Source organism: Corylus avellana, chromosome 6 (assembly GCF_965113065.1).
Source record: "Corylus avellana chromosome 6, dhCorAvel1.hap1.2, whole genome shotgun sequence".
NCBI classification, from domain to species: Eukaryota; Viridiplantae; Streptophyta; class Magnoliopsida; order Fagales; family Betulaceae; genus Corylus; species Corylus avellana.
In genome coordinates this window covers 8,514,881-8,537,186 of record NC_142495.1, presented here as the reverse complement: position 1 = coordinate 8,537,186, position 22,306 = coordinate 8,514,881, and the positions used below count along the sequence as shown (strand labels likewise).

Genomic DNA, 22,306 nt, shown 5'->3' with positions numbered 1-22,306 from the left:
AAATTATGAACCTATGTTGTTAATAGATTAATATGCGATTGTCATACAGCTTGATGATCCGATTGTTAAAAAGGGAAAACCAAGATCAAGAATTCTATGTTATTAGTAGATTGATGTACGACAATCATACATACAGTTTGATAATGTGACTGTAAAATAGCATTCTACTAAATAGTACTGTCTTTCCTAAGTTAAGAGGGTTTTGTAATTAATTGATATTGACAAAAATTATTTTTTATTGTTACGTTATTCTAACTATAACAGTCCTCTACTAGATACTAAATAGTATTGTTCTTTTTATCATTATTATCTTAATTCTTAAGTTAAGAGATAATTAGTGTTAAGGTAAAATAAAGGGTTTAGTGGAGGTAGTGGCAGTGTGGAGTGGAAGCTTAGCCAATCCCGAAAACCACTCTCTATTTGAAGACTGCTCGTCACTCTCACGCGTACACAGAGACAGACAGCCCTAGATTTTCAGACCCAAATATCTCCTTCCTTTTCCAAAAACTTGACTTCTCTTTTAGGTTCCTCCACACAAATACACAGGCTTCAAGCCAGAATTTTTGATCGTCTGCTTTGCTCGTGTTTTCTCCTTTCCTCCATGAGCGAAAGCTTCACTTCTTTGCAGCTATAGGCTTTTTTTGTTGCAGACTGGTGGTGATGGGCGATTTGTTGGTCTCTTCCACAGAAACCCACATCTGGGTCTGAAAAATATCACACCTTTTTTTGTCGTCTTTACTGTGTTTGCTTTGCCACTTTACAGCTTCAAAGGTGAAGAGCCTATTGATCCTCTGAAAAAAACCCAATTCAGATCCTCCGAAATCCCAATTCAGTTCTAGTCTTCATATTCATTTTCCACTCCCAAATTCTCCTCCAAGGCGTCAAATCTTCAAAAACCCACAATAAAGCCCTCAAAGCTCGCCTCCTTTTTCTTACTCCCATAGGGATTTGCTGCGTAAAAAGTCAAAATGCAAGACCCAGCGACATTCCAACCCATGAAACCCAACTTCCCAGAACAAGAGCAACTCAAATGCCCACGCTGTGGCTCCGCAAACACCAAGTTCTGCTACTACAACAACTACAATCTTTCACAGCCACGCCACTTTTGCAAGAATTGTAGGCGGTACTGGACCAAAGGCGGTGCTCTGAGAAACATCCCAGTTGGTGGTGGAACCCGCAAGAACGCAAAGCGGGCGTCAAACCCAAAACGATCCTCTTCATCATCTTCATCATCAACAGCATCAAATTCGGCGGTGCAGAATCCGCCTCCGGAGCCCGACCCGACCCGGATGTATGGTGCTGCGGCGGCAGCGGATCAAGAGCGTCGGATGCTGGACGTCACCGGGAGCTTTTCCTCGCTTCTGGCATCAAATGGGCAGTTCGGAAGTTTTCTGGATGGCCTGAATCCAAATGGGTCGGGAGCGAAAATGGCGCAAATAGATGAGTTTGCAGAGAATTTGGATTCGGGTCACGTTCTGGACACAGGTTCGGATCGAAACCCGGTAATGGCGGTGCAGAGTAATAGCAATTCAGAGAGTTATTTGGGTTTGGCAAGTGGTGATTCAAGCTGTTGGACCGGCGGCAATGGGTGGCCGGATCTTGCCATTTACACACCAGGTTCAAATTTTCAGTAGAGAGAGAGAGAGAAAGAGAGTTTGTTTTGTTTAATCTATTTATTTAATCTATACTTAGAAAGTACAGTGGTGAAGAGAGGAGCATGATTAAACTCAAGCTTTTTGTAGCATTTTCTAATGCTATGGAGGAGGGTGACATGCCACAAGGCCACAACACTAGCTTTTTTTGTTTTTTTTTTGGTGGTGTGTTTGCTTGTACTGATTATATGAATGAAAATATTTTTAAAACAATAGCATTATTGTTTTTTTTTTGGGGGGGGGGGGGGGGGTGGAGTATATGTCAATCCTTAATCATCATGTTATGCAAATGCAAGAAGCCAAGAACAATCCTTTACAAGGGCTTGTTGTTCTCATCTATAGGTTTCTATATATGTTATGTATGTATGTATAAGTATGTATGGCATTCTTGAATCTTGAAGGATTTTGAGATTTCTTCTTGATGATGAATATAATTAATACATTTTGAGAAGTGGCGGAAGATATGGGGAAATCCAATGTCCATTGTTCTTTTGTTTCCACTGTCTTTCAAGGAATAGACAAAGTTCAACTTCCAAGTCCCCCTCCACTTGGATATTATATACATACTTATCTTATTCTAAAGCTTTTGCTCTAATTCCCACTTTCTTTTTTCTTTTTGTTGACTTTTTTTTAATATGTATTGTAATTGCAATTGCATGGGGCTTGGGCATCAAATTAAAAGACGAAATAAAGCTTATACGTTGGAATGATGTCCATTTGATATATATTGGTGTATTGTTATGATTGGTTGGTAACAAAATTAAGAGCAATTAAGCATGTGCTCGACAGCCCAAAGTACTTGCCAACTCATGCAATCAAGTAAACTCTGGCATGGACCTTCAAAACAGTTGAAATCTTAAGTTGTCAAGGTTTGATGAATTCGAAATTGATTTGGTAGGTTGTAGGAATCAATTACTTCTGATCAATTTGATATATGCTAATTTTCAACCAAATATGTTGTATATCACCAATTGCTCTCTCTCTCTCTCTCTCTCTTTCTCATGGGCCACACCCCATGATGTTCTCAATAGGACCACTATTAATTATATGGTTTACTATTTCATCTATAATCAACTACTTCTGTGCTTTTTTGAGCATGTTTTGTAATACTAATTATGTTGAAAAAAAGTTAAAAATAATAATTATTTTTAAGTTTCTTTTTGTGATGAAATATGATCGGTGATTAATGAATTTCTTGTGGCTCGATTGACAATTTTTTTAACAAAAGTTATAATAAAAAAATAAAGGGGCGACAAAAATAGGAGAGTGAAGGAATTGCCGACCCAAAAACTCAAAAAATTTATCTCAAAATCAACTTTAATATTTTTACTTTTTACATTACATTAATAATTTTTTTTTTGATAAACTTCACTTTTGGTTTTCTGAATTTTTTACAAATCTTTTTGAACTTTCAAATCTCTCATTTGAACTTTCAATTACTTTCAATTAGAACCTTTCTGTTAATTTTAGTCATTAACAATACATAAAAAGATCAAAATGTCATTGATTTTTATTCTTTAAAAAATAAAAAACATTTTAAAAGTTGAAATTTTATATAAAAATTAGGGGAATAAATGTTATGTAACGTTTAAAATTTGACAGAGAGATTCATATTGAGAGTAATTGAAAGTTCATAAGTTTAAAATGAGATATTTGAAAGTTTATAGAGAATTTATAAAATTGAGTGAAAATTTAGAAGAAATTTTTCCTAATTTTTTATTACAATTTAAATAAAAATTACTTCAAAACAATTTTTTATTTTATTTTTTTATACAAAATATTCTAACAATTTTTTACATCAATCAAATCTTATACGGTTCTCGTCTCCGTTCACTCTTTTTTTCAAGTAGTTTGCCAAACACAGCCAAAGGTTGTCGATGTCAATCAAAAGGATGTGTGGCGCTCTGCTCATTGACCATCGTGACATACATGCATTTACTCTCTTGTGCTGTCCACGTTGTTCCCTACTCATTCACGTGATTTTTTTGAGTTGAGATTATCAAACATTTATTTTTTTATTCATTTTTGCCTTTAACGATACTTCTCAAATTTTGGTACAAGTTGTACACCGAGTACGGATGTGGTTATTTATATGGACAAATAATTTCTTCAAATCAATTTAGTAAAAAATATCTTTCAACTCATTTAAAATAGTGTCAAATGTTTATAAACTTTTAAAACACACATTAAATTCTTAAGGTCATTAATAGCAGTTTACTAATTTAGATTAACGTTTTAAATGTTTATACACTTGGCACTAGGGGTGTCAAAAATTACCTGAGAACCGAAACTGGAAAACCGAGGAGTCGGTTCCGATTCCGGTTGCAAAAAATCTTTCGGTCTCGGTTTTTGACACCCGGTTATAACCGGGTATATATATATGTTCTAGTTCCAGTTGCTCAAAACTAAAAACCGGGGTACCTCGATTCCGATCCCCAGTTTTGGCCAAAAACCAAGAAATCGGACCGGATTGACATCTCCGCTTGACACTATTTTAAATAAGTTGAAAAATATTTTCTCCAAACTGATTTTGAGAAAATTGATGTCCTATAATATTTATACACTAATTTGCGAAATGCATATATTATTTTTAAACATTGGCATCCACATCATGTTTAGATTTTTTTATTATTATTATTATTATTTTATTGCGATATTTATACCCGTATTTGCAAAATGCAGATATTATTTGTAGACATTGGCATCCACATCATGTTTAGCTATTTTTTTCTTTTTCTTTTTTTTGTCTCTATTATGACTTATTTTACACGATTTTGAAATAAGTTGTGCCAGTTTTTAGTGTTTTGAACTTGTTTTAATTTTTTTTTTTTAAGTCCTAATATTTTGAAAATATATTTATTTTACATTATTTTTGCCTTTTTGCTCAATAGAATGAGTGAAGTGTGAAGAAAAAAAAAATATAATTAATTAGTTAATTATTATCAGGTGTGTGAAATGAAAGTTAATTGGGATCATCCCTAAAGTCCATGTTTTGTGGATCCCATTGTTGTATTATTTGTTTGTTTCCTCAAATAAAATAATGCTGAGGAGCTGAATCTGAAGTCACTACTAAAATTGGAATGGCTTTTACTTTTTAGGAAACGGTCAAATTTTTGCCAAGCTTCTTGTTGACTTTTGTTACTTCATGTGAGATTGTGATCACTTCATGATTAGAGCAATGCATTTATCAAATGTATAAAGAAATCCCTTCTGAGATTTTTTTTTTTTTTTTTTTTTAATTCTTGGTCAAAGTTCATGCAAATAATTAGTCAAAGATGTTATGAAGATCTTAGGAAATTTTATATTTTTTCAGGTAAATAAAAAAGAAACTTAGTTTACACTATGTTTCTTTCTGATATTCTTCTGATCCTACGTAGATATTGTTTTCTAAAAAATTATAAACAAACAAACAAACAAAATTACCCCACTAGTCTCTCATTTTTTTTAGAAAACGATATTCACGTAAAATTAAGAAAAGTTCAAAAAGAACCATAGCATTTCTCACATAGCTCATGATTAGAGGAAATCAAGACCCACCAACCAGAGAAGGTGAAGAGCAATCCCAAGATGCCTTGCAAGTGATAGACAACACCATTAATATAAAGGCAAATCGTTTGGTTTGGCCTCTATTGTGGGTTTTTATAATTTGTACCAATCCATTGCAAATACAGGTGAATAGCCTTTGCAAATAATGGTGGGTGGTCTTCAATATACTGAGAACATTGACAACTTGCAGAGGTAGTATGAGATTGAAGAAAGTTATTGTAGAAATTTAATCCATTCTCCATTTCTAACAGCATAGGAGTTTTTGCATAAAAATTTTCATGCGAAATGACACCCTCACCAGGCTTTGAAGGTGTTGGTGAATCATCTTCAACAATAAGAATTTCTAGAGATTGAGGTTCAACGTAATTATACTTGGATCAAGAGAAATATCATAAAATGTGTATAAAAGATTTGACATTGATAATTGTAAATCACTAAGGACACTTGTCAAAGTTTAAGCAAGATGATGTGTCCACAAGATGAGGCATAAATTGAAGAAATGAGAACTGTCCCCTAGCCCAAGTTGTGGTAGCCTAATGTATTTCATGGCTAAGTACTAGGCCTGACATTTGTCATGCGGTAGAGTTGGTAAGCAGATTTTGATCCAATACATGAAGGACACATTGATAGGCAGTAAAACGAATATTTAGATATTTGAAAAACACACAAAAAAAAAAACAATAAAAAAAAAACCCATAAAGTTATGTTTTGAATTAAGTGATCTAGAGGTAACATACTGCATTAATACAGATTTTGTAGGGGTTGTAGGTTGTAGATGACGGAAAGTCAACTAGCGAATATGTGTTCTTATTTGGTGGAACTACAATTTCTTGGCTAAGTAGGAAATAATATTGTGTTGCAAAATTCACAATGGAAGTCGAGTACATAGTGTGCACCACAACAATAAGTAATGCGGTTTAAATTAAACGTCTTGCCGACAATTTAAAAATTAAGTATACTTAACAGACCGACCAATGTGTTTTAAGACAATAAGAATGTTATCTCATTAATAAAAAGTGGAGCACGTGGCTCCAAAAATAAACACATTGATGTGAATTATCACTATATTTAAGATATAGTAGATAGGAGTAAAATTTAAGCCAGACTTTATTTCCCCTAACCTTATGATTCAGGGGTAGTCAAAGTGATTGTAGCAGGGAAATGACTAAGAAACACATAGGTGACCACTAGATGGTTTGGAACATAATCAGAAGGAACTAGAAATGCCTAGGTGAATGATATTATGCAATTTTGCCTAATAGGGTCATAATTACTCATTAAAGGTAAATGACAACAACAAGATACGAGTACTTATTTTGATAAGAGTTGATATATAGAGGTTCTTGGTACCAAGGTAATCGAGCCGAACTAAGTTTATCACCTAGTATTACAGTGTGATCAAGTAGGAGAAGATAAACACCATAACAATGGTGGACACCCCTACACTATAATCTCTATAGATAGTGAGAAGTCATCAACTTGAGAAGGTGCAACTATTCAAAAGGGAGACAAAACCCTTCACAAGGCCTATAAAAAAGGTAATGAGAGGCACCAGTTGAACCACTCATTTTTCTGTCCATTCTCAGACTGATTTCTTCTTGAATTTTCCCCTACTCACGGGATTGTCCATCATCTGTTTTTTTTTTTTTTTTTTTGTTCTAAGGTACAAGTGTACACCAACTCAGTACAATAGTAGTTTTGTACCTTACTTTTTTAGTGCAAAAAAATAAAAGATAAATGATAAACTTCCTAGGGAAGGGAAGAGAATGATAGTGATGACCTTAACTATTACTTTCTCCATCAGATTTAACCAAGACATGATTAATCCTAGAGCCTTTGCTGAAAAACAGAAGAAAGAAAGAAAAACGACCCGCTAGATTACCCCGTGTCTCTTTTTGGACAGTAATATATGGTGGTCATACGAGAGTTTACATTGCCGTACAACAGATTATTAAATAGCATTTCTCTTGTTTAAATCATCAAATCCCTTAGAAACCAATTGAGATTAGCATGCTCAAGTAATTTTTGGGTCATGAATGTTAGAATCCCATGCTCTCTCTAAATAAATGGACATCATTATTTTCCAGGTGAGAAAAAGAAATAATAGGTGGGTGTGGGTTCCAGCTAATCTCGTGAGCTCACTGCTCCTAGTGATGCTACTCATTCCATGAGCATTACACACGCCATCATTGCCTTACCTCACCCACAAGGAATGGCAATGATGGATGATGAGTAGCTGCATGTCGTTTGATTTAACTGCATGTCGTCAACTCCAACACCAGGTTCTTCTCTCCCAGCTGCATGTCGTTTATCCTCCAAATTCGGCAACTCTCACACGGCTCTATAAGAAAATATTAATGTTCAACACATTGATAAAGACTTTACTTTTTGCGTAGGGATGACGTGTTACCAAACCATGCTGATGCCCTAGTTTTAACAATATTGGGGATCTTATATCATTTTCCTGATCAAGACATATTTATTAATATTGGAAAAATTGACGATGGAGATTCATTGTCAACTATTCTGATAAAGAACTTTTATCCACCAATAATGATACAAACTCTGGGGGAGTGTATTAATTGAAAACTATATATTAATTTGTTCGGTTTTGACATCATATCAAAACAGAACTGAACTTGCTTGTACGTTCTTGCATTCCACGCGCTAGGCCTACACCATCGACCATGAGGGAGTGGTAAGGACCATCTTCGTTTCATTGTCAAGATTTTATTTTATCATATTTAACGGTGTGCATGATGCCACATCATTTTACATGTCATGAAAACATTTTCACCATTAAAGCTGTGAAATTTCAGAGGCTCCTATTCCATCCGGCGTAGGTCCGAACCACTCGGTCACACAAGTCTCACTAACCCAACTAGGTTTCGGCAGAAAATGATTATTTGCAATTTTTTTTTCTTCATTCTGGAATTCAATAATAATTTAAAACGCACCCTCACATTAAAAGGCTGTAGCACACTTTTTTTTAAATAAACACCGTTACACCAATGGTACAATACGAAAACTCTGTAATGCCTACTCATTTCACAATCTTTGATCTACCATAATAGTACCTCTCGAGGCCAACCAAAAGTTGCTTCAACGAGTCCAAAACACAAGAGAACAAGGATTACATGGGGATAGTGCGAGCCTTGTACATGCATATATAAGCCATATGCCAATCACCTGAAACATGAAAGAAATTAAACTTCACAGTAGCATGATGATGTTCATGATGACAGTTATATAGCAAAACCATGAAGAGTTGGACATAAACTCATGACAAATAAATTTAAAAAAAAGTTGACAGTTGGATCAGTCGTCACAAAATGAATGCCTATTTTATTGGACATAGGCTAAGATGGATTGTTTCCAGTATCTTTTGGCTGTTTGCATATGTATGGTAGGGCAAAGTATTATGCTTATTGTATAAGTCCATATAAACTGCAATCTTACCTCCTCCAGAGAGTTTTGTAATGTCTTCCTCCCGCTGTGCGATTGGACTGTCATCGTCATACTCGATCCATTTTCCTAAAACCAACAACAGTTATTCATCGGTTGTTCCTACATTTAGCCGAAGCTAATGGTACGAAGTACCAAACATTATATTCTAGAGAACTGACCACTTTCTTGCTTGACCCAACCAACATAATGCCCTGAATCAGCACTCCTACCCTTGTGGGTCAACACAGCAACCAAATCATAAATTCCAGTCATTTGTGTCTCACTGTCTGATTGGACACCTACATTATAGGATCATTTAGACAGTAAAAAAGAGGGACTACACGAACTAGATTTCCATGAAGCCATACGAAGTCTACAATAGACCCCAAGTTTAGCTAACATGGATAGTATAGGTTGCTACCTTCTTGGGATGTAGCCATAGATGGCTCACCGCTTCCATTTGATGATCCCTGTGTGCAAAGATGAGACAAGAGACAATTAAATTATGACACAGATATATGTGTTTTTGACTGCATGTATAGCTAGGTTGTGTAGTCACCTCTGCATTGGACATCTTGACATCATTGTCTTTTGAACTAGAGCCATCCTTGCTAGCTTTCAGACCAAGTTTTTTACCTTCCTCATCTCTTAGCCTCTAAATTTTACAATGTAGAAATGAAAATGTCCAACATAACAAAATAGTATAAATCAAATATTTTTTAAACGAAGATGTAACTTTAAAGTTCATCAAAGCCAAAGGCAAGCAGAAACCTGGCGAGGAGCTTCCAATTTTCCGCGGAGATCATCTGAACACAGATCATAAACATCTAACTCCAAAGGATAATCCACTTTCTGAGAGAAGTGAAGAGATTTAAATTAACATAGATACTGAAAATTTAAAATAGCAGTGAATCTGAATGAAATAGAGAAACTCGGCATCAGTGAATCTGAATTAAATAGAGAAACACTGCAGGTAGGCGTATACTTAACCCCCACCACACAATAATCATCTCATAGAAAACTTCTTTTCCATTTCTTTTTTAAAATTTCCACAATGATACAAAAGATAAATCCAACCTCTTGACTTTAATTAAACAACAGAATAGAAGAAAACTGGCATTACCCGCAAAATTTTGGCCTTCTGATTTGACTCCCTCTTCCAGAAAAACCGCACGAACTGAATGGTCAAGTACCTTGAGAAAAAATAAAAGTTACATCAGTTGTAAGAATTAAAATAAACCCACAAAGAATGTACAGGACACCCAACAAAGATTTTCTTATTCCTTGTATCAGCATAATTCAGAAATTAAACAGAAAGATCCCCATTGTTGTGCCCTATGAGACCACATTGTGCTGGTTTCCATGCTATAGAGAGGAGAAAATAATAATTTATAATCAGAAGAAGCTAATTATAATACCTTGGCAGGCCATCGATACGAGACTCTTTCAAATAAATTGCACTACGCCCCAAGGAAGGGGAAGCCTTTTCCAATTCTGATTTTAAACCCTACAAGAAGATTGTAAAGCTTATCCAACAACTCAATTTTGAAAGGAGATTTTCATTGTTGAAATGGCCATTTAAGAAAGACTATTTTTTTCCTGTCAAATTCTAATAAGAGAATTAAGAATATGACAGATTGAAATAACATGGTGCAAGAGTTCAACAATTTTTTTTTTATAAGCAATTTCATATCATTAATAAAGCGTAGAGCGACGCAACCCTAGTAGATAGGAAGTTACAATTTATTGGCAAGTTCCCTAGGAAATCCTTCCCATCAGAGAAACAGCAGATGCAAACAAAATACAAGAGATCAATTGGCTTAGTAATGTAGAAATAGGTTGACACTGCACATTACAAACTCTCACCTGACAGTCAGTCTAAAAAATTTATTTAAAGACAATAATAACAACTTACCAGATCTCTGAAGACTGAGACTAACATTGTGTAATTCTATCTTGTTTTCAGCAATACTTTTAATGGATGATCAATAAAACATTTTCTAAATCCTATTATCGCAATCTCTTGTTTATTTCAGCAATACATGTGTAGGCATGTCACGACGGCTCACACCTTTCTGTAGTAATTCTCAGCATCGAAATCAAAAGTTTATCGCTTTGGTATCCTCCAATGGGGTATTCGAGTCATTTATTCGTTGAAGCTAAGGTTTTTGATCTTTCGGCAGAGGGGGGATGTCTCACAATGTAATGCACCACAAAAAGAAGCCGGGGTTTTTCTTGAGCTGCTTTCTTGGGCAATGTCAGCATGGAGTGGCTTTCAGCCACCTTGGAGGCGTTGAGTCAAGGGGAAGGGCAAAGGGAGTTCGCAAAGTCTTTTGAGGGTTAGCATTAGAGTGTTCATCACTCATAGAGGTTCAAACAGTCACGACCGATTTTTTACTTTGGTGGAATACGGTGGTGGCAGTCTGCATAGCTTTATCGTCATTCCTGAGGGACGAGAAGGGAAAGGATGGAAGAGTTGCGCTCTTGAGCTGCGAAAGGTGCTAGCTTTCTTCAAGATGTATGTCAGTGCTAGGTGTTCGCCTAGCAGAGTGTTTCTCAGTGGTGCTCAGATGTTTGGTATGGGCGGCTCTATATTGATGGTAGTGAAGAAGAACTCGACTGGGGCTGCAAGTAGTAGGTCATATGCAGAGGCTCTGTTAGGGCCAAGGCCAGTTCCGTCAAGTGCCATTAGGCACAGGCAATTATGGAATTTCAGATGGCAGTGGAATGAGGGGTTCAGATGTTGGAGGTCGGAGTGCACCTGGGGCATTCTCATGAAATCCCTTGAATCACGTTGGTGCTGTCTCTACAAAGGTCCTTGAGGGTGATAAGGGAGTAAACCTGGACTTTTGCGCACTAAGAGGTTGACAGCCCTTCTAAAAAAGGAATTTGAATGTTTTTTACTTGCCTGATTATGTGTTTCTCTTGTATGCTTCTTGTGTACACTTGAGTGCGCCTTTTTGCGTTTTAATGAAATTCATTTACTTATTAAAAAAAAATAATAGTTATTGATGGTAAATACAATTAAAATCAATTCATTTTAGAAAAATAATTCACATTACCATCCATGCCTGGTTCGTCTATTGCAATGGGGAAGGCAAACAAATACCACGTCACCATATGGATATGCTTACCATATAATTATGGCAACTGTTTTTGCAGTTGATCAAGATCGCTTGAAGTAATATGCAGCATATAACACAAGACTACAAGTGCAAACACAAACTTGAAGACAACATCATTATTTTTTCTGTTATATTGCCTTTGGGAGGCTGTTACCCCCTCCGGCCACGGGAGGGGGGAGGTTTGACAGTCCAAACGAAAGAAAACAAAAGAAACATTCAATCCGTAATTGGAAAAAGGAGAGTTCTTCACAATTGGATGACAATACTTACATGCTTTAGTCCTTCATGCAAATGGTTCACCTCTTGTGATATGTGGCATTTAAGAGAATAAACTGATTCTGCCTCTGAGCTTTCTTCTCCACTTTCTTGGCAATGCACCCTGGCCCCACCAGCACAAATAACACATATAAAAAAATGTCAAACATTCTGCTTTTAATTAAACGAAACAGAAGAACAACATTAAATCCATGGATCACAAAAAGATGCCTATATATAAATGTATTAACTATGTATGGTCATTAATAAGCCAATCATGTACCAAGCAAGCAATAAATCCAATTTGTAAGCTGTCATCTATTGTGGGATGGACAGAGTCATAACTAAGCTTAGACTACTGCTCTAAAACAGTACTTAATTATGAAATAGTGCACATTACTACCTGCTAACAAGTTCGATGCCAAAGAGGGCCTTCACTGTATCTGGATTTTCACTGCAATTGAATGTCATAAGGATTAAGTTAAACTACTGGTTAAGAAAACAGAAACAATTAACCCACAAGTGCTGGTAAAACAAAGAGGATTAGGATTAGAGTGCTACAGAAGAAACTGCAAAATGGTACTTTTAACTTAAATTAACCAAGTTCCAAGGAGAAAAAGGGAAGGTGGGCACCGGGAAGTTTATGCAGATCAATTGTCTAAGATACACTTTTATGCAGCCAATATCAGTTCCAACACATACACACGTGCGTAGTACAGTAGGTAAAAGAAAGATACCTAGAACCAGTCGTTTTGAGAGACTGAGAAAGCGTATATAAAAGTTGAGTCCAACATTCTTCAGCATCCTGTTACACATTTAAAATTGAAAAGATCAACTTACTACCAGATCAAATCCATATGTATGATTGTTAAAACCAGACAAAGGTAATTTAAGACCTGCTGCATGAAGACACCATTGTGCAGCTGGCCAAATTGAGGATACTTTTTGCGCAGCAACTGCAAACATAGAAACAAATGAACATGATACGTTTCCCTCCATTACCAGTAAGGAAAATGAAATAGCAATCAATCATTGAGATTAGGTTTGCCAAAACAATTTTTTAATGAAGAGACTCAGCTTTGATGAATTGGATGAACATCAAAACACTAGCAAAGCAAACCTAACAATGGTCAAGTAAATCATGACTCCAATATCAGAGATGGAAGGCAAAGTCAAGAAAAAACACAAAACAACACAAAACAAAAAAAACTAGAAATGTTAAGAGTGTGTTTGGCCTTGCGATTTGGCAGGGTTAATGTGCATGTTTACACAAAATGGCAAAAACATTGGCGCTTTGAAAACGTGGAAAATCCATGTTTTTGCACAGCAGCTAAAGGATGCATTTTACCAACGCATGATTTTAAAGCCCAATAGTGTTTTCGTGCAGCAAGTAGCATAAACATCAGTTACCAAGATTGACCTCATGAAACAACTAAATCCCATGAATACCCGCCCAAAACAAGACCAAACCATTGTTCTCTCTTCTTTTCTTTTCTCTCTGCTCTCTCGTTCACTTCACTGCCATTGTTTGCTATGCCTGCTATGCTGGCCGTCGAGCCATTTTCTACCACGTCTCAACCTCCAAATATTAGGTAAGCATCTCACCTCATCTATCAAGCACGAGAAACAGTGAAACCAAATAATGCTTCTTTTTCAAGCTAACAATGTTGCTTCTTCTTCTGCTACTAAAAGTGATTTGCAACATTCTTCCTCCTCTACTTCAAGAGGGTAACGACTCTCTTTTTCTTTATTAAAAAGCTAGCCTAAGTACAACTGTGGATATCTTATTTTGTGAAGCATCAAGCGATGTGGATAGCTTATTTTAATATCTTATGTTTTGAGAGTAGTAAAATGTTTTAAATTACTTGAACTTACTTGGGAAGTTACAATTCAAGTGATTTCACACTAAACTCTTTTTTTTTATAACGAGGAACCCCTCCCACTTCGTATACTCACTCCTGTTAGGTAAACCTTGGACCCGTGTAAAGCGGCCCCTCTACACAGATCGAGTAATACTCCGGCTTCGCCGGCGGACTGGCCCCAAGGAATTATTTGCACCCAAAGGGATTCGAACTTTAGACCTCATGGACTACCACAAAGACCAAGGCTCTTACCACTTGAGCCAACCTTTTGGGGTTAAATCTATTATAAAATATTATTTGCTTTTGGGGAGATTCAAACCTATGCTCTTGAAGTAATAAGATTGTTATTCAATCCATTAAACCAATCACATCATTTTTTATTTCACACTAAACTCTTGTTCCAATAAACCTTCTCATGGAGGGAAGCAGCTTTGGATGTTCTTTTGAATCATAAATATTATTGTTTGTCATGAACCTAGGTGGGAATCTATTGCTTTTACATTAACGTCGCGTTGGGTTTATTTCAGAGTTTTTGAACTACTGTTGCCATTTGTGACTAAACAGCTATTTGTTCGCCCAATTTGCATGAGCAAGATAGAGAGCCAACAGTAGCATTCCACTTCTCTCTTTCAAAAAACGCGTAAATATTTCAGAGGTTATTTACTTATTTAAAACATAACTGGTTAGGATGAACGTAATTCGTTGGAATGCAACTAAAGACAGTACTTCGTTAAGATTAAAAAAATATATATGCTAAAGACAGTCCTTTATCGAGCAGTAATATGGCATGAATGATCTCCACGAAGAACATAATTGTTAGATATAGTTTTCAACTTTAGTAATTCCACTTTTCCACTTCAAAAAGTTCATGCCAAATTATTAGGCCAGATTTATTCTATTTTATTGTCACAGTATGTACAGCTAGTTTATTTCCATATTATTATGTCCTTATTGGTAATTTGTACCTGACACAACTCTTTTATATCAATGTTATCCAAACATTCAATTGACAGAATCAACATTCTTTTATAAATTATACCAAACGCTTAACTGCAATTTTTAAAAATCATGTTTTCATAAACTACATTTAAAATCGCTATTTTTCAAACCGTACATTTTGAAACTACAATCCTAAACGGACCTAAATGAACCATGGTCGTATACCTTTGCAAGGGAAGAATACAGAGCATGGACTGAATAACATTCTTCTAACCCATAACATGAGAATCCACATTGGATGAAATATCCAAGTTTATCATTTTATTTTGTATACCAACTTCACTAGCATTGTCCTTGGACAAGGTGCCAGTGCATAGACAAGTAGCAGCAAATGCACATGCTACATTATTTTTTACCAAAAATGTGCCAATCAAAATATTTTGGATTTATACCATAGCTTTTTCTGCAAAGTCCATGACACCATACCTTAGGTCATGGCACTCCAACAAGTAACCCAAGATTGTAAAGGAATGATAAGAGAGGTGCAATATTAAACAAAAGAGTAAAACTAGAGAACAAACCATCCAAAATTGCATTGGTGCCACAGGCTTGACACTTTTATCAAGCTCATTAAATAAATCGCGTGTCGCTATAGCCAACATATGCGAAGATTGATCCACATCGTTGCTTTTTCCAGAATGTGAATACCTAATCAGAATTAAAAAGTTTTGATCTTGGTCACATAAAATGCATGCAAATTAAATATGAAAACAATCATTCGTAGAGCATATTCTGTAACAATTCATGTTGATTGATTGAAGAAGAGAACTCACTTGATCAAAGCTGACTTTAACTCTGGAACAGAATGCAGACATTGTAGTGTGGAATTCATGTAACAGGTGTTTCCCAAATTAAATAGACCAGCACTATGACCCTAGAAGCAAAAACAGCATGGACTAAGAATTTCAAAATATAACACAAAGGAATATACTAAACTACCAATATTAAAATAATGATGATAAACGGCAAGAAGAAACTAAATTAGTAAGAGAAAGAAGAGTAATACTACTTTTCATGCTGGCTGATGTGACGTGTTTTAAGTGACCTTTTTTTTTTTTTAAGTGGCTGACATGAGAAGCCACTTAAACATGCCACATCTAAACATGCCACATCTAAACATGCCACATCAGCCAGAATGAATGTGAGGAGTAGCATTACTCAAGAAAGAATATCTTAATTTTCAAACTAAAGAAAAAAAAAAGGTAAAAACACAACCCACATGCCTACATGGGATTGAATTTTGTTACTTCAACCTCCACCCTTAACTCATGGCAAAGGAGATGCCATAGTAGCATGGACGAAGTAGGGGTGGCGAGAGGGGGAAAATGACCCCCTGGCCCGGCTAGCTTTTAACCCGAAAATGCCTTACTTATAGACAGAAGCTTATTTTTTTCTTTTTGGGTAAGTAGATAGAAGCTTATTTATAGCTTGCACAACATGAAGTTATACACTGACAAACGACACCAGGAGTACACGGTGTAGACACGTAATTGCATCAAACTATGACTCTTTGTTTCCTAAATCACCATGCCACTCGTATCTGTGTTCCTTATCACCTGTAATCTAGCTCTAAAAAAATAGTTTAAACTTTAAACCTAGATTATTGTCCAAAATATCAGTCAGGTCTCACAAACTTTAAGAATAGGAGAATGATATGTCACAAGTGCATTGTAGCTTTCTAGGAGGTAAAGGATTAGATGAAAAAGGTAATACTAAATAAACAAGAAAATCTAGAGTTGTAAATTTTATCATAAGAGATAAAAATTGATATTAGTTATTGAGTTGCCCATCTGCATACAGTAAAATATTATAAATACCACATATTATTATCATATTGGTTATAACAAGAACATTGTTGGCACAATTAGTATCAAAATATTCAAATTCTATTTTATGTTTAGAAGGTGGACCTCCATTGAACATCAAGAACATCGAATGTAGCTTTATCATAGTTTTAGGTGTTCTTTAATAGATGAGCTTTGGGCAATTAGGCCCCATTTGGTTTGCGGAATAGACCCCTGGAATGGAATGGCTATTCCTATAAAATAGTCATTCTCTTGTTTGGTAAATTAGTAGGAGTTTATTCCTAGAAATAATTATTCTCGCGGGAATGACTAATTCCATACACAGAGGAATAGCTATTCATCTAAAAAATGAGAGGAATAGCTATTCCTTAAAGAATTGAATACATTTTCCAAAAACACGCATATTATTTTTTATTTTATTTTAAACTTAAAACAAAAAAACAAAAATTTATGAAAAATAAAGTGGGTGGCACAAAAGAGGCCGAGGGTAGCTACGGCCACCCCAAATTAGCTTCAGGGTTGGCTATGGCCACCCCGGAGCTCCTTTGGGGAGGCCACAGCCAACCCCGGCCGTTTCTGTGGGTGGCCAGCCACCCACTTTATTTTCTTTTTATTTATATATTTTTTTTTTAATATGAGTTGAAAAAAAAGATAAACAAATAGCATAGGGTTTTTAGTAATTTTGATTAAATTCCAACTAGGGCTTGTGTATTGTTACCAAACTAAGGAATATGAATAGTTATTCCATTCATTTTTCTTTTATTCCAGGTAATAACTATTTCTTTTCCTAATGGAATATGCATTTCGCGAACCAAATGAGCCCTTATAGTTGACATGTGACCTAAAGGCATTTATTAAAACTGATATTGAATTATTTATTTATTTCATTAATTATAATTTAATTTTTTAAAATCTATTTTACAATCTTGCCCCCATGAACCAAAATCTTCGCTCTGCCGCTGCATAATAGGCACAACATGGTCATAATTTTCAAGTAGAACGGGTCAAGGCTAGCCTAAATGAAGCATCATTATAACCTTCTACGTGTTGTAAAGACTTCTTTTAAAGAAAAGAAAAAACTTTTTTTTTAATAAATAATTCATGATCATTAATAGCGCAGAAGGGAGCAACCCTAGTGCACAGGAAGCATACAAGAGAAACCCTCTAATATGTAGAAAAAGAAGAACAAAAATCTTAACAAAAAAACTAAGGAAAACTAGAAAATGGTAGACTATTGAAGGCTGCTTATCCATGTGTAGCGGGATTTGACCAAAATATTTTTCAACTCTAACACCGAAGTCTCTCAATCTTCAAAGCTCATTGCATTCCTCTCTCTCCAAATCGCCATATTAAACACAAAGGAACCAACTTCCAAACTTTTCCTTCTGTCTTTTCTATGAAACCAGACCAACAATCAATTTCTTCCATTGTTGTTTGAGCAACCTCCAAGCTTGTCAGAGCCCCAGCAACAATCTGCCTTACAATCATTGCTCCAACCTGCTACGCAACCCAATTCACTTACCTTCCCCATCCATTTTAGTTTTATTGTCGGTTTAACCCACCTCTGATAAACAGCCCAGCCTATCTAGCCTAACTTGACATCGTCACATATCTTCAAGAAAATTTAGCTTCAACCTTGCGTGATACAATTTCATTTTTGATAAGTAAACAGAAAACAGAGGCAACCCAATTTACCTAGAACTGCAATGTAATAACGTGATACAATTTCATTAATCCCATCACCCTTGGTCTTCTTTCCATCTGGCCCCATGGACTTATTATTTCTTCCATCCACATTTGCCCTAGAAGCAATCAGGCCCAATCCCTTCAAGCTCGCTCCTTTCCACACTTCCAAATCCTTTTCTCATGAACTAGGCTTACAAATTATATTAACATTCCAGGGCCCATACTTTTGGCCCACTTTTATCTTTTCTCCAGATGCCCACTTTTTTATACTCTAATTTGTTGATCCCATGAATTTGGTTCAACTTGGCATCATGAATTTAGAGAGAAGATTGCATAAAAATTATTCAAATATAGAAGAGATTTTGATTATTTCCTTTTTTTTTTTTCTTTTTTTTTGGGGTGGTAGATCCATAATAGTCATGATCCAAGTCAACATTGATAACACATTATTTTTGTAACTTACAACATCATGTCTAAGTTATTTGTTCCTTGATATATAAAGGGGCTAATGCAAGGATGTATTGATCTGTAGTCATATATCTAGCATATAATCATGAGGCTTAAGCATATGGTAATTATTGCGTGAGGTCAAACAACAATAACAACAGTTAAATATATCCATTCAAACAATAGCTTCTAACCTCGTTCTAAATACATAAAAGAAACAAAACAAATTCTTAATACATGTGCATAATTTGTATTACTTATAAAAGAAACATGTGCAGACTTCAGAACAGAAGAGTCATGAATCTTACCAAGGCAACCACTTGCTCTTCTTCTGGAAGATCTTCCATAAATACAGGGCCCTTCTCTGGAGCTTTGATAATCTCATCCGCAGTTCCCATCATCATTAATTTTTGGCCCTAGACAAAATAAATGCAGTGCATCGCATAAGACCAAAATTTAGAAGTACAAACAAAACCAGCAGCAAAGACGGTACGAAGATCAAAGCACCTCTTTTACTCCTAAAGTTGACCAATCTGCATCATCCTGCATTATCAAAAAAAAAAAAAAGTTGAGTTTGAGAATTTAAAAGCTTCTTTGAGTGTATTGCCAACAAGCTCTAGCCAATACGGCACTTTCTCCCCATATAAGAATGAAGAGGGTGAGGCCATGGCTTCAGGACCCACTAGGTGGATGTGTAACTTACCAATTGAAAATTAAAAAAATATAGATTACTGGAAAATTTATTCAAGGGTGAAGCATGATTTGTGGCAGAACTACTCTCTGATGAACTGGACTTGAACAAATCAAGATATGGTTCATTTTCAGCAACATTTACAAAGGCATTTACTTACCTTCAGCAAACCACCCTTAACCATAATCTTTTGTCTTTCAGGAGGAACCCCAGTTAGATCATACAACTGGCACTTGAAGACGTAAGGGGGCTGGCTAGTATCAATTTCCACATCTTTAAACATCTCCTTTTGCCATTTTACACTCACTGTAGACATACACATTGCAAATGTCACAAGGAGGGAACTAAAGAAGAAAAAAAAAGGGAGCACCAAAATCATAAAAAAAGACAACAAAAAATTTAGATGAAGCATCAACCTTTGACCTTAATCTAAGCGGCCAATGCTTTTCACCAATTTAGAAGATCAAGGCAAGAGGCTGACAACCATGGGAGTGCTTAGAGCACTAGCAGCAGCTTTCCTAAATCACATTCTCTTCTTTGAATGTAGAGAAAACTACTAAAAAATTACCCACAACAGACTCCCTTGGTGTTCCCTAAACCAAGGGAACACTAAAGCACTTTTGCTTCCTTAACATTATTTTAATATAAAAAGGTTCTCTTTCCTCTAACATTTATTTGGAATAATATTTAAACGGTTTTTTCTTTCCTCGCTCTCTTTTCCCTATCATTTATTTGAAATAATATTTTAATGGTATAGGGAATGGATAAGGGAATATATTGTGGAGTTTATTTGAATATGGAAGCAAACAGTTTCGTTCCCTAAATGTAAGAAAAATTTAAGGGAAGCTGATGCTAGTGCTCTTAGAGCATGCGAAAACTAATGCAACCTTAATAAATGAGAATTTTACTCAATCCACCTAACAAGAGATCATTATAGAGATAGCCGTAGGATAAAATTAAAGGACAAATAAGAGGGCATACTACACCCTCATGCAATAAGAAGGGTTTAATGAGAGTCCAAGCGCTGACAAGCATAGGCTTTCATCGTTAATGTTTTGTTTCATTTGCCTTGCCTCCAAAACGCTCCAATTAAGTTCATAGTTAGAGCTTCTTTGTACCTTAGAATTCAAGCCCGAAGCTCGTAGAGGACATAAGGCCAGTCATTATAAATGGTTTATTTCTCACTACTTGGAAGTAGCTCAAATCTCATGGAAGTGAATATCAGTTGTATCTCAAATCCCAATATCACAATCATTAAGCATTGCATAGCGGTGCCACAAATACGATTGCTGAACGGCTGAACAGTTTACTAGAATCCTAAAATTCCCACATAATAAAACGACAATCCGCTACAAACCCACATCTTAAAATTCAAAGATAGCCATAAATCAAGCTCTTAATGTTCCACTAAGTAAACATGAACGAACAAAATGCTTAAAACCTATATCATAAATCGAAAATTACACAGTTACCCAAATCCTAAAACGCAAATAAACACATTTATCACAATCTATTGTTCCATAAACCGAACATTAACGAACAATAATGCTAAAAATAAATAAATAAATAAAAAGCAAAAATCGTAAACATTGGGCTTAATTAGTTAAATGGAAAATATAGCGGATTCAAAATCGAGCTCGAGAGGATCACTGACCTGTAATCATTGTTGAGAAGCTTCGACGTTTGAAGGATCGAGAGGGAGAGAGGGGCTTTGCAGTGCCTAGCTTGAAGAAGGGGGCAAACAGACGACGTGCTGCTATGGGATTCTATGTGGCTTTTATAGGGCAAGTCCGAATTCGGATCCGCTTAGAATTTGATCCGAGTTCGATTTGAATGTTCATACAGTGCCAATACGGGTCATTGGTGTGTCAAGCGGCCGGTTTTGGATGACCCGAAAAGCTTGGCTAGTTGCGACTATTTTGTACTCAAATTTATAATTAAGAGTCGGTTGGAGATTGTAGTTTTAATAAGTACGATTTAAAAAATTATACTTTTAGAATTGCTATTTTTAAAAATTACAAAAAAATTTGGTAAAATATGATAAAAAAATATTTTTTTTATCAAATATTTATTAAGCGAAATCATGATTTTGGTTGAAATTTACGCTTTTTCAAATAAGAAGTATTACTGCGTATCAAATTATATACTTTTGCGGTTTTCTCTCCAAAATACTGTGGAAGTTATTAAAAAATAATAATTTGAAACAAATTTAAGGGGCTAGTAAGAAAAGGGCCACCCATTTTTTTGTATTTTTCCAGTTTTTTTTTTTAATTATTGATAATTGTAATTTCTTAAAACTTGTTATTTTTTAATAACTTTAAGGATATTTTAGAGAGAAAATGAAAAAAAATGTATAATTTAATTTTAACATGTAACGGTAGTATGGAAGGCCCAAATATCACATTTTAAAGTCTAGAAGCGTAAAGAAAAATATAATTATAGTTCGTAAGGCTTAAATATATTTTTCCATTCAAAGCACTCCTGACAATCACAGATTAATTTATAATGCAACCTAATTTGCTCAATCCTTTAACTTTTTGAGAGCTTTTATTTTCTAAGGTGAAATGAAAAAGTGATGATAATTGGGAGTTTAGATATATTTTCCCTACATTTTTATTATTTGTCACAAATACAAATTGTTGGAACACTTTAAGTGAGTCAAATCCATTGGAATATGTGAGAATTGTAGGGAGATTTCTCTTTGTGTAAACAACTATTTTAGCTTCTAAAAAAATGAATCGAGTTTTCATTTGACGATCAAAATTTAAGAAGTTAGAACCGAGCTCTCAAC

At 35.3% G+C, this 22,306-nt stretch overlaps 2 protein-coding genes across 4 annotated transcripts; one reads left to right on the top strand and one right to left on the bottom strand.

Annotated features, from left to right (window-relative positions):
- The first annotated feature begins 415 nt into the window (after positions 1–415).
- LOC132186845 (dof zinc finger protein DOF3.1) lies at positions 416–1,828 on the top strand. The gene has a single exon (XM_059600940.2). The coding sequence runs from the start codon at positions 969–971 to the stop codon at positions 1,632–1,634; it is 666 nt and encodes a 221-aa protein (XP_059456923.1). The 5' UTR covers positions 416–968; the 3' UTR covers positions 1,635–1,828.
- Positions 1,829–8,157: 6,329 nt separating this feature from the next.
- LOC132187147 (ubiquitin carboxyl-terminal hydrolase 7) lies at positions 8,158–21,308 on the bottom strand. 3 transcript variants are annotated; one of them, XM_059601345.2, is made up of 18 exons: positions 21,170–21,308; positions 19,676–19,821; positions 19,332–19,367; positions 19,133–19,240; positions 15,660–15,760; positions 15,408–15,534; positions 12,922–12,981; positions 12,763–12,830; positions 12,429–12,479; positions 12,041–12,149; positions 10,064–10,152; positions 9,769–9,838; positions 9,417–9,497; positions 9,205–9,300; positions 9,067–9,115; positions 8,825–8,932; positions 8,658–8,732; positions 8,158–8,387 (listed from the first exon to the last, which is right to left on the bottom strand). In XM_059601345.2, the coding sequence occupies exons 1-18, from the start codon at positions 21,177–21,179 to the stop codon at positions 8,332–8,334; spliced, it is 1,440 nt and encodes a 479-aa protein (XP_059457328.1). In that variant the 5' UTR covers positions 21,180–21,308; the 3' UTR covers positions 8,158–8,331. The 3 variants fall into 3 exon arrangements, with proteins under 3 accessions (XP_059457328.1, XP_059457327.1, XP_059457329.1); XM_059601344.2 differs by having other exon boundaries at positions 8,825–8,944; positions 21,170–21,303; XM_059601346.2 differs by lacking the exon at positions 21,170–21,308 and having other exon boundaries at positions 19,676–19,831.
- Between the last annotated feature and the right edge of the window lie 998 nt (positions 21,309–22,306).